This window comes from Borostomias antarcticus, assembly GCF_949987555.1.
Source record: "Borostomias antarcticus genome assembly, chromosome: 13".
Lineage (NCBI taxonomy): Eukaryota > Metazoa > Chordata > Actinopteri > Stomiiformes > Stomiidae > Borostomias > Borostomias antarcticus.
The window spans coordinates 21868603-21888045 of NC_140246.1; the positions used below are offsets into that span (position 1 = coordinate 21868603).

General features: G+C 47.8%; 1 protein-coding gene across 1 annotated transcript in view; it reads right to left on the reverse strand.

The window, feature by feature from the left end:
* The window catches only part of lrig3 (leucine-rich repeats and immunoglobulin-like domains 3), a 46191-nt gene that overhangs the window by 7407 nt on the left and 19341 nt on the right, over positions 1-19443 (reverse strand). Inside the window, 10 exon segments of the mRNA XM_084447779.1 lie at positions 234-305; positions 1792-1863; positions 1958-2038; positions 9637-9649; positions 9652-9779; positions 11077-11099; positions 11105-11216; positions 11822-11965; positions 12695-12838; positions 13003-13137. Of these exon segments, the coding sequence (XP_084303905.1) occupies positions 234-305; positions 1792-1863; positions 1958-2038; positions 9637-9649; positions 9652-9779; positions 11077-11099; positions 11105-11216; positions 11822-11965; positions 12695-12838; positions 13003-13137 (924 nt within the window).

The window sequence follows — 19443 nt, forward strand, 5'->3', positions numbered from 1 at the left end:
TTTGATCGTCTACGTTGTCTGTCAACAGATGGTTTCCATGGAGAATTAATTGAAAGTGTTGGATACTGAAAAACACAATGGACTAGTGTATACCGGGGCCTTAGACCAAAGAGATCCCTAAACACAGCGGATAGGTGTGAGGGACATGGTTGTAACCCATCCAGTTTGTTTGTATATCAGTGTTAGTAAATGTTGAGTCTGCAGAATGGCAGTGTCTACATCCTGGTACTTACAGCTGCTCCAGTCTCTTCATCTGGGAGAAGGCGTTGACTTGGACCGACATGATAGCATTGTTACTCAAATCTCTGTGAGCGGGGAGAGAGAGATGAGAAAAAGAGAGGGATTAGAGAAAGAAAGAAAGAAAGAAAGAAAGAAAGAAAGAAAGAAAGAAAGAAAGAAAGAAAGAAAGAAAGAAAGAAAGAAAGAAAGAAAGAAAGAGAAAGAGGGCAGGCTTTTCAGTCTTGGCCTATCTGAGAGACAGAAGGCTGTGAGGGAGGAGAAGGTCTGGTCTCTGGGCAGAGGCTGGCTGTGAGGGAAGAGAAGGCCTGGTCTCTGGGCAGAGGCTGGCTGTGAGGGAAGAGAAGGCCTGGTCTCTGGGCAGAGGCTGGCTGTGAGGGAGGAGAAGGTCTGGTCTCTGGGCAGAGGCTGGCTGTGAGGGAGGAGAAGGCCTGGTCTCTGGGCAGAGGCTGGCTGTGAGGGAGGAGAAGGTCTGGTCTCTGGGCAGAGGCTGGCTGTGAGGGAGGAGAAGGTCTGGTCTCTGGGCAGAGGCTGGCTGTGAGGGAGGAGAAGGCCTGGTCTCTGGGCAGAGGCTGGCTGTGAGGGAGGAGAAGGCCTGGTCTCTGGGCAGAGGCTGGCTGTGAGGGAGGAGAAGGTCTGGTCTCTGGGCAGAGGCTGGCTGTGAGGGAAGAGAAGGCCTGGTCTCTGGGCAGAGGCTGGCTGTGAGGGAAGAGAAGGCCTGGTCTCTGGGCAGAGGCTGGCTGTGAGGGAAGAGAAGGCCTGGTCTCTGGGCAGAGGCTGGCTGTGAGGGAGGAGAAGGTCTGGTCTCTGGGCAGAGGCTGGCTGTGAGGGAGGAGAAGGTCTGGTCTCTGGGCAGAGGCTGGCTGTGAGGGAAGAGAAGGCCTGGTCTCTGGGCAGAGGCTGGCTGTGAGGGAGGAGAAGGCCTGGTCTCTGGGCAGAGGCTGGCTGTGAGGGAGGAGAAGGTCTGGTCTCTGGGCAGAGGCTGGCTGTGAGGGAGGAGAAGGCCTGGTCTCTGGGCAGAGGCTGGCTGTGAGGGAGGAGAAGGTCTGGTCTCTGGGCAGAGGCTGGCTGTGAGGGAAGAGAAGAGCTGGTCTCTGGGCAGAGGCTGGCTGTGCTAATCAAGGTTCTGACTCTGGCTCCTTTGAGCTCACTGGGAAAAAAGTTCATTAGAATCAAATGCAGCTGTTTCATGACTACCCCGTGCACGTCTCTCTCTCTCTCTCTCTCTCTCTCTCTCACACAGACACACACACACACACACACACACACACACACACACACACACAACACACAAACACACAACACAGACACACACACACACACACACACATTTCGTGGATTCCTAAGCAGTGAGTGATCGATCCATGTTCCTCACATATGGAAGGCTGGATGAAAGACGTCTTTTCATCCTAGCAGAGCAGCAGCAGTAATGATCTGGTCGTACGGTTCTCACAAACACAATATGTTTTTCATATCTGCTGCGTGTGTGATCCACTCTGGCCTGTCTGCAGCTCTGAATGATGACAAACGAGGATGAAGAGTGAGACAACTTACAGATGTTCCAGAGTGTCCAAGCCTGAGAAAGACTTCTTGGTCACTGATCGGATTTGATTCCCTTGAAGGAACCTGTAGAAAACATGTATTCATCACTATTCATTCAACTCACAATGGAGTAAAATTGTGTGACTGACAGGTTAGACAGAAAAGCAGAGCAGCTTACAGGTTCTTCAGTCTGTCCAGAGCAGAGAAGGGGCCGTTCATGTCCTCGATGGTCCAGGACAGCTCGTTGTTTTGGAGGTCCCTTTAAGAGGGAAACAAAGAACAACCACATTGTAAAAGATCCACACCCTGAAAAACAACAGCAGCGCAGCAGCTCACAAACTTGATGTGGCTTTACTTTACGTTACCAAGTTAAATGTGCATTCAAAGTGGCTCCATCATTTCGAGGAAGTTTCTCTGGCGTTCGCCACGCCCTAAATGTGTGTGAAGGTTTTTTCTTGACTCTCATGCGAGAGAGCTTCACATGCACAATGATTTACAACCTCAACCAGAACGTCTAGTACTCTGTTAGCAGGACTCTTTTACATGTCAGGCCCAAACCCAGTACTCATGTCAGGCCCAAACCCAGTACTCATGTCAGGCCCAAACCCAGTACGAATTCAACGCCTTTCTAAATGTTTAAAACATATGTGTCTCCTCGTGTGATTCAACGATCATTCCCACACCTGAACTAAGCTCGGCCAGGGGGTCTCTCTCTAGGCCAGGGGGTCACTCTCTAGGCCAAGGGGTCTCTCTCTAGGCCAGGGGGTCACTCTCTAGGCCAAGGGGTCTCTCTCTAGGCCAGGGGGTCTGTCTCTAGGCAGGGGGTCTCTCTCTAGGCCAAGGGGTCTCTCTCTAGGCCAGGGGGTCTGTCTCTCTCTAGGCCCGGGGGTCTCTCTCTAGGCCCGGGGGTCTCTCTCTAGGCCCGGGAGTCTCTCTCTAGGCAGGGGGTCTCTCTCTAGGCCCGGGAGTCTCTCTCTATGCCAGGGGTCTCTCTCTAGGCCCGGGGGTCTCTCTCTAGGCCAGGGGGTCACACTATGGCCAAGGGGTCTCTCTCTAGGCCAGGGGTCTCTCTCTAGGCCCGGGGGTCTCTCTCTAGGCCAGGGGTCTCTCTCTAGGCCAGGGGGTCTCTCTCTAGGCCAGGGGGTCACACTATGGCCAAGGGGTCTCTCTCTAGGCCAGGGGTCTCTCTCTAGGCCCGGGGGTCTCTCTCTAGGCCAGGGGTCTCTCTCTAGGCCAGGGGGTCTCTCTCTAGGCCAGGGGGTCACACTATGGCCAAGGGGTCTCTCTCTAGGCCAGGGGTCTCTCTCTAGGCCAAGGGTCTCTCTCTAGGCCAGGGGTCTCTCTCTCTACCCTCCCCCAGCCCCACTGCAGCGTCTCTCATCCCCTCCGGCTGGGGTTGAAGAATGGGGGAATGGGGGGGCTCCACACCTGCCCTCTGGTGACCTCTTAATCACTCCCAACATTTGGTTCCGTTTAGAGGCCGGGCAAGGGGGAGGGGGGGTTATGGAGCCTCTCGGGTGGGGGTGGCTTGTTGAGAGGTCAGGGCTGCTGAGGGGAGAGAGGGGGATGGGAGAAAGAGAGAGGCAAAGAGGGTGGAGGGAGAGAGAGAAGGGGGGATGCTGGCTTGTTGAGGTCAGGGCTGCTACGCCTCTTATGGTTTTATGTGTGGGGACTCAAACACCACAACATGTCCATCTATACATCTATATCCCTATACTCTATCTATATATACATCTATATCCCTATACTCTATCTATATATACATCTATATCCCTATACTCTATCTATATATACATCTATATCCCTATACTCTATATCTATATATCCCTATATTCTATCTATATATATACATCTATATCCCTATACTCCATCTATATATACATCTATATCCCTATACTCTATCTATATATACATCTATATCCCTATACTCTATCTATATATACATCTATATCCCTATACTCTATCTATATATACATCTATATCCCTATACTCTATATCTATATATCCCTATATTCTATCTATATATATACATCTATATCCCTATACTCCATCTATATATACATCTATATCCCTATACTCTATCTATATATACATCTATATCCCTATACTCTATCTATATATACATCTATATCCCTATACTCTATCTATATCTATACATCTATATCCCTTTACTCTATATCTATATATCCCTATATTCTATCTATATCTATACATCTATATCCCTATACTCCATCTATATATACATCTATATCCCTATACTGTATCTATATCTATACATCTATATCCATGTACTCTATATCTATATATCCTATCTATATATACATCTATATCCCTGTACTCTATGTCTATATATCCCTATATTCTATCTATATATATACATCTATATCCCTATACTCTATCTATATATATACATCTATATCCCTATACTGTATCTATATCTATACATCTATATCCCTTTACTCTATATCTATATAATCCTATATTCTATCTATATCTATATCCCTATACTTTATCTATATCTATACATCTATATCTCTCTACACTATCTATATCTATACATCTATATCCCTATACTCTATATCTATATATCCTATCTATATATACATCTATATCCCTGTACTCTATGTCTATATATCCCTATATTCTATCTATATATATACATCTATATCCCTATACTCTATCTATATATATACATCTATATCCCTATACTGTATCTATATCTATACATCTATATCCCTTTACTCTATATCTATATAATCCTATATTCTATCTATATCTATATCCCTATACTTTATCTATATCTATACATCTATATCTCTCTACACTATCTATATCTATACATCTATATCCCTATACTCTATATCTATACATCCCTATATTCTATCTATATCTATACATCTATATCCCTATACTCTATCTATATCTATACATCTATATCTATATATTCTATATCTATACATCTATATCCCTATACTCTAAATCAATACGTCTATATCCCTATACTTTATCTAGATCTATACATCTATATCCATATACTCTATCTATATCTATACATCTATATCCCTATATTCTATATTTATGCATTTATATCCCTATACTTTATCTATATCTATACATCTATATCCCTATACTCTATATATATACATCTATATCTCTATCTCTATACTCTATATCTATACATCTATATCCCTATTCTCTATATTTATACATTTATATCCCTATACTCAATCTATATCTATACATCTATATCCCTATACTCTAGCTAAATCTATACATCTATACCCCTATATCTATACATCTATATCCCTATACTCTATCTATATCTAAACATCTACAGATGTGGGAACATAAGAATGTAACTTGACCCGCGGTATTCTAACAGGCGCTTTACGGCATTCCGCACCACCGCTCGCCTGCCCATAGGGGCGCAGTAATACCACTCATTGACCCATTGCTGTAGCTCATCTCGCACATTAGATGAGCCTACCGTTCTCAAAATCCTTGTTCTCTGTCTAGTTGTAATTTAATTATTACGAACAAAGCCTATCTATTTATAGTTTCTATCTCTGTAACTGTCGCCGGGTCTATATCTGTTAACTGTCAGGACAAGTAGAAGTTTAATACATTAGGCTAACTGAGTGTTCTCATATGGAACATGGCATCAGGACGAGTAAGATGGCTAACGGAGATGACCAGAGATGTGTTTGAAATGGTTCACTCACTCCCTATTCCCTATTACCATGGATGTATTGAGTGCGACTCATAGTGAACTACATGGGGAATGATTTAACAGTTTTGGGACACTACATGGAATGTAACTGCGTAAGATTTTCATGACTCAAACAAGCAGACGCGCCGATCACTGATGGCAGCAGGTTGAAATATCAGGTAGTATTCAGGTTCCATGTTTAGTTGAATGATAAATCCCATACAAATGGTTGGAATTCTAATGATGTGCAAGTGTGATTTTGTCAACTTTAGTGCTGTCTGCTAATAGCAGGCTGTGAAGCTGCACGATAAGACCGTGATAGCAAGTTAGCTCACGACAGCAGCTTCCATAATATTAACGGTAGCTGTCGGTGGCTAAAAAGCAGATAGCTAACTTTACAACGATGATTCCTGTAGCTATTTTGATTTTGATGCTATTAGTTCAACTTCTGTTTCTCGGGTAGGAACGGAGACGAACTCGCATTAGCAGCAAAGCAGCTAGAGGAATGATCTTAACATTAGCTAACTGCTTTAGCCACTGATAGCTACCGTCTTCTTCACTTCTCCTTCGGTAAAACATGACATCGGAGGGCAGAAGCAGGAAGAGAACCACTTTTGCCCCATATAAGTAAAATAATGGTCTCATAAGCATTTTTCGATTGTAAAATTGTGTTCACTTGTTTTAGTTTGCAAACATATGCAATTTTCTTAGCATATCTACTGGCTACATGATAACATAGCTTTCAAGTTTCGTGCGAGCAAGTCGTGCCTGCAAGCCAGGGAGAAATGACAGGAGACCGTGGCGGGACAGAAGTCGCATCCCGTAGAGCATTGTGATGGCTTAGAACCAGAGGGGTGCGCGAGTGACATTTGGGCAGAATGAACAGGTGAAATGAAAGCTCTCGAAGAGATCTTTCTAATGCTATTGGTCAGCTTTGTATGTAGTTTTAATGTGAAAGATACATCTTGAATGCAGTCAAGACAAATTATTTTGCCTCTTAACTTTTGTCAAACCCCCTGGTTCCAGTCAATTGGATTATAGGCTATAGGCTACTTTCGTTTACAATGACTTTACCTTATGAACACAAATAGCTTAACCTATAGGCCTACATGAAAACAATAGCCTAAAACCATGTTTATTTACAATGTATTTTCTTTCATTGATAGCATGCCAATAGGGTGAGGGAAACGACGCGCGGTCTCTTTAGCCCTGAGACCATCAGGCAGGCAGCTCAGGAGGTCGTTGAAGGCTATATATATTATTATGATATTATGTCTAATAATACATTCGTTGAAAGTAAAGAGAATTACATGCCAAAAAAATCAGATAGGACACACTTTGCAGCAGTGCGACTTTTGCCCCTCTCCTGGGCAAGTTGTTTGTCATAAAATGTGGAATCTCTCTCTTTCGTGCACACGCCCGCCCGCGACAAGAGCTGAATTGTAGTCAGCTTTCCCCGCTGCGCGCAGGACGCGTGCGTCCCCCGTTGATCCGAGCGAGAACGCAGGCGGAATATCGCTCCCCGTCTGAAACGGCCTTGACTCCTGGAATACCAAGGTCTTTCATATTGAAATTCTCTTGATGGTCTGGGGAGTTGCGAGACGTGTTAAGGGAGTGCATCAGTCGTGAGCCTTGACAGTAGGCTACCAGCCTGCGCTGCGCTCAGCACAAATTTGGATGAATGGATGGACTTATTGGAATCCTGGAAAATGTTTATTGCGCTCTAAAATCATGAAAGCATAAATGTAAAAATGCAGCAACAGACGTAGTCTAGATGAGATGGTGGTTTAAATGAATGGCAACACGTAGCCTAGAGGAAAACATAAATTGAGACTGGTGATAATGCTGATAATCTACAGTAGGGCCTACCTCTGGCTGAGTTCATGGTTACAACCATTCATCTCTTACACATGGGCCTATACAATACTTGCACAATCTACTTTGGACGTTAAATCCATCCATCTATCAATTATACTAGCGAATTCAATCCAACACTTGTATGGCCGGTCATGGCAAAGCACCCGCTAACACAGGCTACCCCCCTCCCCACGATCCAGGGCTAGGAAACCGGTTCATCCAGTTTATTTGAATATAAAAGAATTTGGGGGGGGGGGGGGTTACAATAGTCTAGTCCAGGTTCGCTGGCGAGTGACGAGCTAGTCAGATGGCGCATGCATGTGTCGACATTGTAGGCCGATTCTGTAAAACCTAAAGAATAAAAGTAGGCTTTGTTCAACATTCATTGGAATGGTCCAGTTGGATAGGCTAGTCTAATCTAAATAAATTGAGGACCTGTATTTTCAGTGTTTGCTGGTAGCGAATGCCACAGACAGACAGGGAGGAAATCTATTCGTTTCATTGTTTCATTGTTTGTGCTCTGTATGCACAAGATAGTGTTTGTGCTCTGTATGCACAAGATAGTTAATGTTCGGATATAATTGTCAGTAGGGCGGGAAAAACCCCTATCAAAGGCCAAGATTAGAAGGGATTTGAAGATGTAATTGGTCATTTTAAATGGGCCTACTTTATCTTTTGATGCCTATTTGAACGGACTGCATCGATCAATGCAATGACTCTCCATGCTTTTCAGTTTTACCCTTTTAGGACGCCAGAGCGCGCAGCTCTTCAGCCAACTGGAGATGTCGCGTCTGGGGAGGCTCTGCGTCTCTCCACCAGTCCCCAGCGAGTCCAAGCTCCCCCAATGAATAATACTTATTTATAATAGCCTACGTAGCGCGAAACTGTGCATATAATAGGCTGTAGCCAGCGCGAAACTGCACATTCCCTATAGCCGTTCATGGAACGGCTGGCGGCCGGTATAAATAAATAAAAACATACACGATATTTTCTTATTTGAATGATCTTGAATATATATATATTCAAGATCATTCAAATAACAAAATATTGTGTATATTGTGCATGTGAACGCACTCACTGTCAAACCTGCTGCTATCTATGCACAAGATAGTTAATGTCCGGATATGATTGGCAATGAGTGATCTTTACTCATGGCGACTATGTCAATTTTGTATGGATCCACAAGTCGATCAGCTTATTTTTTCTTTGTATCGTGCTGAAGCCATATAGCCTACTGCGCTCAGACTTGGCTACATTAGCTGGTGCCCCGTCTTCAAATTTACTTTCGGGGTTTACGAGTAGCCTACCAGTTGAATGCGTTCCAGAAACAAAACGCAAAACCCCCACGTTCACCACATCTTTACTAACAAATATATTTACAATACTGTTATTTTGCGCATTTGACCTAACAGCCACTACGTCTTGACCCGACGTCAGTTACCGAGATAGATAGGCTACTGTAGCCTAGATATAGGTGTTCGTAATAATTAAATTACATCCAGATGGAGAAAACATGTGTTTGAGAACAAGGTAATAATAACAATTAAACGTTATTTGTATAGCAACCTTTCATACAGATAAATTCAGCTCAAAGTGCTTTACAACAGAGCATTTAAATAAAGAATGTGAAACTTAATGATGCTTCATTCGTAGACTATAGGAGAAAAACACTGAGCCCAGCCTGCTAAATCTACTCAAGACGCCACCTGGCGGTGGTGCATCACTAAACGAAATAACACCCGTCTGAAATCCCACGAGATTTCCAACGGGATTCCCTGCCAAATACCGCAAAGGTGAAATGCTGCAGCATGTGACATTTCTAACTTCCCACATCTGTATAACCCTGTACTCTATCTATATCTAACATCTATATCCCTATTACGGAGGTAGCATAGCGCCGTCAACAGACCTCGTTCTTTAGTCTGCGACTTGCTCTTAGCTGAACTCATTTGCATATGACAAATCACTCAATCCGCTCAATCTGATTTTGTGGTCAACAGAGGGGTATAGAGGAAAAATACTCAATGACATGTTTTGTAGACCCCAAAGACTAATATTAAATTGTTGAAAATTAGCATAATAGGACACCTTTAAAAGTCATCATGTCACTGAGTTTAAAGCCCATTCTTCTTTGTCTCTGAGACCAGCAGTTTCTCAGGGAGCAGGAAGACGCATCAGTGTACAGTATAGTAAAGTAGTGTAGTGTACAGTATAGTAAAGTAGTGTACAGTGTAGTGTACAGTATAGTAAAGTAGTGTAATGGTCTGGCCGTGTGTTTAGTGTGAACTCACAGCGTCTGTAGATGGAGAGGCCCCGGAAGGCTCCGTCGGCGATGAAGCTGACTCGGTTGTTTCCAATGTGGAGCTGATCCAACACATTGAGGCCCATGAAACTAGACTCCTCCAACCTGGCCAGGTGATTGGACGAGAGGTCCCTGAGTGACGGGGAGGAGGGTGGGAGGGAGGGAGGGGGGTGGGGAAGAGAGAGAGGAGAGAGAGAGAGAGAGTGAAAAGACATCAGTGAATACTCACTACACAGTAAAGTACACACACACCAAGGGAATGCTGTAATTAGTGTTTTGCTCACACTAAGTGTTGTCCAGAATCATATCATTTGGGCCATCTGGTAACTAAACTTCTTCTTCTTTACTCTTACAGCTTTTTTTTTTACCTAACATCTTGAAATGAATATTATTACATAAGCAGCCTGATTGGTTGCCTTTTGTCCATACAGACAGTCCAAAAGCTTTCACTCTGGACTGAAATAATGCTAAGAAGTCAAACATTATTTCCGGAAACAAAGAAACAACAGCTCCCAATGACCCTGCCCCCCGACTGAATAGCTGGCCCATGCCTTTAAGAACATGGCTGGACTGAATAGCTGGCCCATGCCTTTAAGAACATGGCTGACTGAATAGCTGGCCATGCCTTTAAGAACATGGCTGACTGAATAGCTGGCCCATGTCATAAACACTGACAACAACAAAGCAAACAATGTGTTGCCTGCCGCACTTCACTCGACAGTGGAGACCTTCGCCCCCCTCGCCTCCCCTGCGGACGTGGGAGGGCAGACATGGATGGCTGAGATGGGGGGGCAGAGATGGAGGGCAGAGATGGGGGGGCAGAGATGGGAGGGCAGAGATGGGGGGGCAGAGATGGGAGGGCAGAGATGGGGGCAGAGATGGTGAGGGCAGAGATGGGAGGCAGAGATGGAGGGCAGAGATGGGGGGGCAGAGAGGGGGGCAGAGATGGGGGGCAGACACACTTCTGCCTCCTACTAGGAGGAGGAGGAGAGGGGGAGGGGGTGAGGAGGAGGAGGAGGAGAGAGAGGAGGAGGAGGAGAGAGAGGGAGGAGGAGAGGAGAGGAGAGGGAGGATGAGAGGAGAGAGAGGGAGGATGAGGAGGAGGAGGTAGGAGAGAGAGGGAGGAGGAGGAGGATGGAGGAGGAGAGAGTGGAGGAGGGGGGAGGAGTGGAGGAGGTGGAGGAGGAGGAGAGAGAGGGAGGAGGAGGAGGAGGAGAGGAGAGGAGAGAGGAGAGAGAGGGAGGAGGAGGATGAGAGAGGGAGGAGGAGGAGGAGAGAGAGGGAGGAGGAGGAGGAGAGAGGAGGAGGAGAGAGAGGAGGATGAGGAGGAGAAAGAGGAGGAGGAGGAGAGAGGAGGAGAGAGGAGGGGGGAGGAGGAGGAGAGAGAGGAGGAGGAGCAGGAGGAGGAGGAGGAGAGGAGCTCACTCACAGCTGGCGGAGCTGCTGGCAGAACTCCAGGCGTCTGGGCGGATCCTGCTGATGTTGTTGTGTCTCAGTGGAGCTGCTGCAGGTGAGCAGGCGTAGAGCCAGCCCTTCCTCACCTCCACCAGGCTGTTATACTCCAGCTGACTGCTCTCACACACACACACACACACACACACACACACACACGCACACACACACACACATACACACACACACACAGATACACATACACACACACTCACACACACACACACACACACATACACACACAGATACACACACACACGCACACACACATACATACACACACACACACATACACACACACACACACAGATACACATACACACACACTCACACACACACACACACATACACATACACACACAGATACACACACACACACACGCACACACACATACATACACACACACACACACACACATACACACACACACACATACACACACACACACATACACAGAAACACACACACACACGCACACATACACATACACACGCGCACATACACACGCGCACAAACACACACATACACGCACACACACACGCGCACACACACACATACACACACACACACACACACACACACACACACACCACAGTTACTCGGCCATCAATCATTTTAGCAGTACTCAGGTTTTCATGCAAACACAAATGAATCAAGTCACGGAGAGAAGAACACACACACACACACACACACACACACACACAGACAGACTGGTACTCACAGTACTTCCATGTTTCCGAGGCCCCAGAAGGCTCCGTCCATCAGGCGGCTGATCCCGTTCCTCTGCATCCTGAGAGAGCGCAGCGCCGGGAGCCCCTGGAACGTCAGGCCCTCCACACGACGCACGCGGTTCCTGCTCAGGTCTCTGAGGAACCACAACACAACGGTCACAGGAGAACCCACAGAAACCCCAACGCCACAGAACCTTCAGAAGGAGAACCCACAGAAACATGGGATTCAAGATACAAACACCGGTCAGAGAGAGAGAGAGAGAGAGAGAGAGAGAGAGAGATAGAGAGAGAGACAGACAGAAAGACAGAGAAACAGACAGACAGAGAGAGATAGAGACAGAGAGAGAGAGACAGACAGACAGAGAGAGACACAGACAGACAGAGAGAGACACAGCCAGAGAGGCTGGTCTTACAGGTGCTGCAGGCTGGGCAGGGTGAAGGTCTTGGGGGGCAGGGTGACCAGGGTCAGGGTCAGGGTTAGGGTTAGAGAGAGAGCCAGAGAGGCTGGTCTTACAGGTGCTGCAGGCTGGGCAGGGTGAAGGTCTTGGAGGGCAGGGTTACCAGGGTCAGGGTCAGGGTCAGGGTTAGGGTTAGGGTTAGAGAGAGAGCCAGAGAGGCTGGTCTTACAGGTGCTGCAGGCTGGGCAGGGTGAAGGTCTTGGAGGGCAGGGTTACCAGGGTCAGGGTCAGGGTTAGGGTTAGAGAGAGAGCCAGAGAGGCTGGTCTTACAGGTGCTGCAGGCTGGGCAGGGTGAAGGTCTTGGGGGGCAGGGTGACCAGGGTCAGGGTCAGGGTTAGGGTCAGGGTTAGACAGAGAGAGACACACACAGACAGAGACAGAGAGAGACAGAGAGGCTGGTCTTACAGGTGCTGCAGGCTGGGCAGGGTGAAGGTCTTGGAGGGCAGGGTGACCAGGCGGTTGCGGTGCAGGTGGAGGGTCAGCAGACTGCTGGACAGGTTGAGGAAGCAGCCGGGCTCCAGGCTGGAGATACGGTTGTTGTTCAGGAACCTGAGAGAGACGAGAGAACAGAGATTACGTTATTAGAACACAACCATTCAATCATCGGCTAGCAATCACTCTCCATGAATATTGGGGTCAGAATGAGAAGAACACGCTATGTTTTGGGGTGTTAGTAGTGTCCAGAGGCAGAATGTAAAGATGGAGGAACGTACAGGTTCTTGAGGGGCAGTGTGGGGAAGCAGTCGGCCTTGATGTCCGCGATGTGGTTGTTGCTGAGGTCCAGCGTTGCCAGGGCGCGCAGCGGCAGCAGCTGGTCCGGACGGAGGCGCGCGATCCGGTTGTTTGCTCTGGAAACATAGACGCCGTCAGCTCAGAGTAAAACACACTCTCACCTTCCACACACACACACACACACACACACACACACACACACGCACACACACTCCAGTTAGCTCAGAGTAAAACACACTCTCACCTTCCACACACACACACACACTCCAGTTAGCTCAGAGTAAAACACACTCTCACCTTCCCCACACACACACACACACACACACACACACACACACACACTCCAGTTAGCTCAGAGTAAAACACACTCTCACCTTCCACACACACACACACGCACACACTCCAGTTAGCTCAGAGTAAAACACACTCTCACCTTCCACACACACACACACTCCAGTTAGCTCAGAGTAAAACACACTCTCACCTTCCACACACACACACGCTCCAGTTAGCTCAGAGTAAAACACACTCTCACCTTCCACACACACACACACACTCCAGTTAGCTCAGAGTAAAACACACTCTCACCTTCCACACACACACACACACTCCAGTTAGCTCAGAGTAAAACACACTCTCACCTTCCACACACACACACACACACACACACACACACACACACACACTCCAGTTAGCTCGCGGTGCTAGAAGAAATGGCACATCTCACCCAAGAGGTAACGCTCTGTCTCCTCTCCTGTCCTGTCCCCTCTCCGGTCCTGTCCCCTCTCCTGTCCCCTCTCCTGTCCTGTCCCCTCTCCTGTCCCCTCTAATGTACTGTCCCCTCTCCTGTCCTGTCCCCTCTCCTGTCCCCTGTCCTGTCCTCTCTCCTGTCCTGTCCCCTCTCCTGTCCTCTCTCCTGTCCTGTCCCCTCTCCTGTCCTCTCTCCTGTCCTGTCCCCTCTCCTGTCCTGTCCCCTCTCCTGTCCTGTCCCCTCTCCTGTCCTGTCCCCTCTCCTGTCCTGTCCCCTCTCCTGTCCCCTCTCCTGTCCTGTCCCCTCTCCTGTCCTGTCCCCTCTCCTGTCCTGTCCTGTCCCCTCTCCTGTCCTGTCCCCTCTCCTGTACTGTCAAATTTTAGAATAATCCTTCTGATAAATGGTGAGCCCTTTCCCTCCGACGCTGGGCCTCCGCTGAAGGAATGAACACCCTTTCCTGGTTGTTTTGAGGGAGGGTATAGTAGGGACAGGAGCTGTGTGTGTGTGTGTGTGTTGGGGGGAAGGAGGGTACTGCATGGCTAAACCATGTCACTGCTCTTCCCAACAGGTCAGAACAGACGTTCGGTTTAGTGCTGTGTTATTTTGTTTATAAGGTAATTACTAACAAGGCATTTAAAAAAACAACCTGCCAATTACTGTGCTGATGAATCCCGTTCCCCCCAGCGAAAACAACCCTGCGCAGGGCAGCCATTTCCTGGGCTCAACGCCTCCTAAATTGCAGTGCAGGGACTGCTTAGTTATAAACAGCCTGTACAGTGCCCTCTTTGTGTATAGGACTCAGTGGGTGGAGAGAAAGAGAGAGCGAGAGAGAGAGTTTGTGTGTGTGTGTGAGAGAGAGAGAGAGAGAGAGAGAGAGAGAGAGAGAGAGAGAGATAGGGAGTGTGTGGAATGAGAGAGAGAAAGGGAGAGTTTGTGTGCGTGTGTGTGAGAGAGAGAGAGAGAGAGAGAGAGAGAGGGAGGAGGGGATCTCCTCTAATAATCCAGACTACAGACCTCATTTCAGTATTCACTGCTCTGGTGACAGGCCACAACCCCAGCACACCTATCCTGATGGGCTTATTATCTAGTTATAACACCTATCCTGATGGGCTTATTATCTAGTTATAACACCTATCCTGATGGGCTTATTATCTAGTTATAACACCTATCCTGATGGGCTTATTATCTAGTTATAACACCTATCCTGATGGGCTTATTATCTAGTTATAACACATATCCTGATGACTGTTCCCACTGAACATCACACTAACAATAACCTTTTAGAATTTTATTAGGATCCCAGTAGTTCATGTAAAACATCAGCTACTCCTCCTGGGGTCCAAAAAAATGCTTACACACAAAAAAAGCCACATGACAGAAAAAATCATAAGTAAAATCAAGTATTATAACAGAACGGAGCACCAGGGGTGAACGCACACCCTGAGAGAGAGAGAGAGCGAGAGAGAGGGGGGGGGAGAGAGAGAGAGAGAGAGAGAGAGAGAGAGAGAGACTGACAGGATGTCTGGGGTACGTAGGGGTGGAACTTGCCGGAGCACGTCCTTGGCTGGGCCGAGACAGGAGGCTTGTATCCATGCTGCTAACGCAAGAAACGCTGGGACTGGGGGGGTCAGAATCCACCGCTGCGTTTTCTGCACATTCCCAACAAGCTGGCCGGGAACCAGTCATGAGAGATGAACATGACTGTACACCACCACATAGAGAACTACTGGTAATACCCCCAATCCCCCCACCACACACGCACGCACGCACACACACCAGTTGAAAGGGTACAAGCCGGTCTTTTTTGAGCAGATTTGCAAAGAGCTTTCCCCACACCACTGCCTGTGGTCCCAGACTAAAGCACCACGCCACCCGGTTCTGGCTGTCCCTGTCCCCTGGCTGTCCCTGTCCCCAGACTGTCCCTGTCCCCTGGCTGTCCCTGTCCCCAGACTGTCCCTGTCCCCTGGCTGTCCCTGTCCCCAGACTGTCCCTGTCCCCTGGCTGTCCCTGTCCCCAGACTGTCCCTGTCCCCAGACTGGCCGGCAGAACCCGTCTGTCCAGCGGAGTCTGCCGGGGAGATGGAGAACAGAAGTGTGGAAGAGGGTCCCCCCAACTCCCTACCAGCACCTCCCTCCCCCACCCAACTCCCCCCAGCACCTCCCTCCCCCACCCAACTCCCCCCAGCACCTCCCTCCCCCACCCAACTCCCCATCAGCACCTCCCTCCCCCACCCAACTCCCCCCAGCACCTCCCTCCCCCACCCAACTCCCCCCAGCACCTCCCTCCCCCACCCAACTCCCCCCAGCACCTCCCTCCTCCACCCAACTCCCCCCAGCACCTCCCTCCCCCACCCAACTCCCCCCAGCACCTCCCTCCCCCACCCAACTCCCCACCAGCACCTCCCTCCCCCACCCAACTCCCCCCAGAACCTCCCTCCCCCACGGGCAGTCTCACACACACACACACACACACACACCTGCCTGCCGAGACCACACCCCCTCTGATGATTGTCGTATCTGCTAAGTGATGCTGACGTGGTTATCACTGACCAGACTGACGTGGTTATCACTGACCAGACTGACGTGGTTATCACTGACCAGACTGACGTGGTTATCACTGACCAGACTGACGTGGTTATCACTGACCACTCTGACGTGGTTATCACTGACCAGACTGACGTTGTTATCACTGACCAGACTGACGTGGTTATCATTGATCAGACTGACCAGACTAATGTGGTTATAACTGACCACTCTGACGTGGTTATCACTGACCAGACTGACCAGACTAATGTGGTTATAACTGACCACTCTGACGTGGTTATCACTGACCAGACTGACCAGACTAATGTGGTTATAACTGACCACTCTGACGTGGTTATCACTGACCAGACTGACGTGGTTATCACTGACCAGACTGACATGGTTATCACTGACCAGACTAATGTGGTTATAACTGACCATACTGACCAGACTGACATGGTTATCACTGACCACTCTGATGTGGTTATCACTGACCACTCTGACGTGGTTATCACTGACCAGACTGACGTGGTTATCACTGACCAGACTGACGTGGTTATCACTGACCAGTAGGGCTGCTCGATTATGGCAAAAATCATAATCACGATTATTTTGATTGATATTGAGATCACGATTATTCAACACGATTATTCATTGAATTATTATTTTTTTTAAATCAAAAGTTTTAACATTTTCTTAACATATCAAATTATACATTGACTTTGATAACAATTAATTTATTAAATGTTAACTGGCTTTTCTTTTTAACAATGTTCTTTGGATTAGATACATTTCTCCCATGGGAGACAAATTGTTAACCTTGACCTTGATAAATAAATAAAAGTGCCAAAACTGATAAATAAAGAAGCTTAAAAGCCCCGCCACCAACACAGAAGACGACTACCTCGGAAAAATAATTTCACTATGACAGAACGCGTCTAAATAAGTTATTTAATGGTAGCGCCTAGGCTTCAAAACCCAGCATTTGTTAAAATAGACCCTTTTGCTTAGGTAAGTGAAGTTTCATGTTTATCTGACACTTGTAAATATGAGCGCCTCTCCTAAATAGGCCGACACCGATTTATTTTGACGGCAAAGTGAATGGACCAGCAAAGGACTGTTGTCTGCATGAGCGAACGGAATGCGACAACGGGACTGAGAAGGGCTACTTTGAGGGGCTACTCTGTCTCCGCGAACCCATAGTGTTTCCACACCACTGACGTGGTTTTAGCTCTCGTCCACCAGCGGCTCTCGTTCTGCTGCCATAATTCTTGTCGTGTTTTGTTCGAGAGGAGCATGCGTGCGCCTCGCTTGACAACTCGCTCTGAACTAAAGTGTTTGTTTTGGGGCTTTGGGGGGTGGGGGAGGGGTCAAGCACAGTATAAGACCATCTTGGAAAACATATGCTAACCACAGCAGAGGGAGACCCCAGCACATGGATATGACCCCAGGACCTCGACGGTCTGCTATGCTAAGGCACAGCGAACACAAACTCAACGCAAAGGACATACACACACCTCCAAGTCTCTCTCACAGCTGCTGGGGTGGACGAGTAGAGGTATTCGTCCGAAAAAAGAAGAAAATCTTTGCCCAATGCTTTAAAATACTAAAATACCATTTTTATTTATTATGGACGTTTGGACCACAAGGTCTTCATCTGGTCTTTAACAACAACCTCCTATGCGGTTCAGTCTTTTTCCTGGCGCCCACTGAGCATCCAGAGCATCTCCATTCACCTGGAGCCCACTGAGCATCCAGAGCATCTCCATTCACCTGGAGCCCACTGACCATCCAGAGCATCTCCGTTCACCTGGAGCCCACTGACCATCCAGAGCATCTCCGTTCACCTGGAGCCCACTGACCATCCAGAGCATCTCCGTTCACCTGGAGCCCACTGACCATCCAGAGCATCTCCGTTCACCTGGAGCCCACTGACCATCCAGAGCATCTCCGTTCACCTGGAGCCCACTGAGCATCCAGAGCATCTCCATGTCCAGCCCCAACCCTAGTCAGTCTGTGAGATGAGGCCTGAGCAGTGCGGCGCTCTCAGAGGAGCAGGAGAGCCCTGGTCCCATTCAGCCCTGCTCTCTCCTCCTCTCATACATCTAATGATGCTTCTGAAAGGCAAACCTTGCCGTGCTTATCTGCTGGTCTCTGAGCCTTGGGCCAACTTTGACCAACAAGCAGGGCATTGTCCATTCTGTCTGTGCACACTCTGAATTTGTTCAACCAATTTTCTTGCAAATAAGGTTATTATGCATCATTACTTAAATAGTTCCAGGGCTGTCAGGCTTGGTTAGGATTTGCTCTGGATTCTCACCTCTATCAAACAAGGGTGTTAACTAAATATACTACATAACACAAAATACACCATTCATAAAAGTATATCTTACTGTTGTAGGAAATAAGATGCCAAAGCAAAAAAAGAGGCTTTTTTAAAGAGTTTGATTATAAATCCACTCCAAGGGCGCAAGGATGTCTTGAATTTGTTTATCTGTAGAAATATGACCTATATAAACAAGCCCACGGTGTGAGTGGATCAGAAGCAGCTGACTGCGTTAAAAACACATCTTTTTTAAATGCAAAACATTTTCTTGAAAGCCAGATAAACAATGACAGACAGCTGTGAAAACCAACTGACACAAACGCCCCAACAACAATGGAACATTCCTAAAGACACTTTTTTAATACACTCAGTGGTACAGTCCAGTCAGATTTTTCCTTCCATTTGCACAAACCCCGGAACGTCTCTCCCTCCCTCCCTCCCTCCCTCTCTCCCTCCTCCTCCCTCCCTCCCCCTCCCTCTCTCCCTCCTCCTCCTCCTCCTCCTCCCTCCCTCCCTCCCTCCCTCCTCCTCCTCCCTCCCTCCACTCCTCTGGTCTGGGCGGAGAGCAGGGAGGGAAAGAAGGCCCCAGGGTATCGAATGCCACTTATTCAAACAGCCAGGCAGACATGGAGGCAGCTCTCGCCCACTTCCATGACCCCGCAGCCCAGAGGAAAAACAAACGCCAATAAGCCTGCAGCTGCTAGTAATTGAGTCGTGATCATCCTAATTAATTGAACAATTTCCCAGGAATTTCTGAAGGAGGGTGGTGGTGGTGGGTTAACCCTTTCTGCTGTGCTATCCCCTCCCTTTGTGTTGGGTGAGT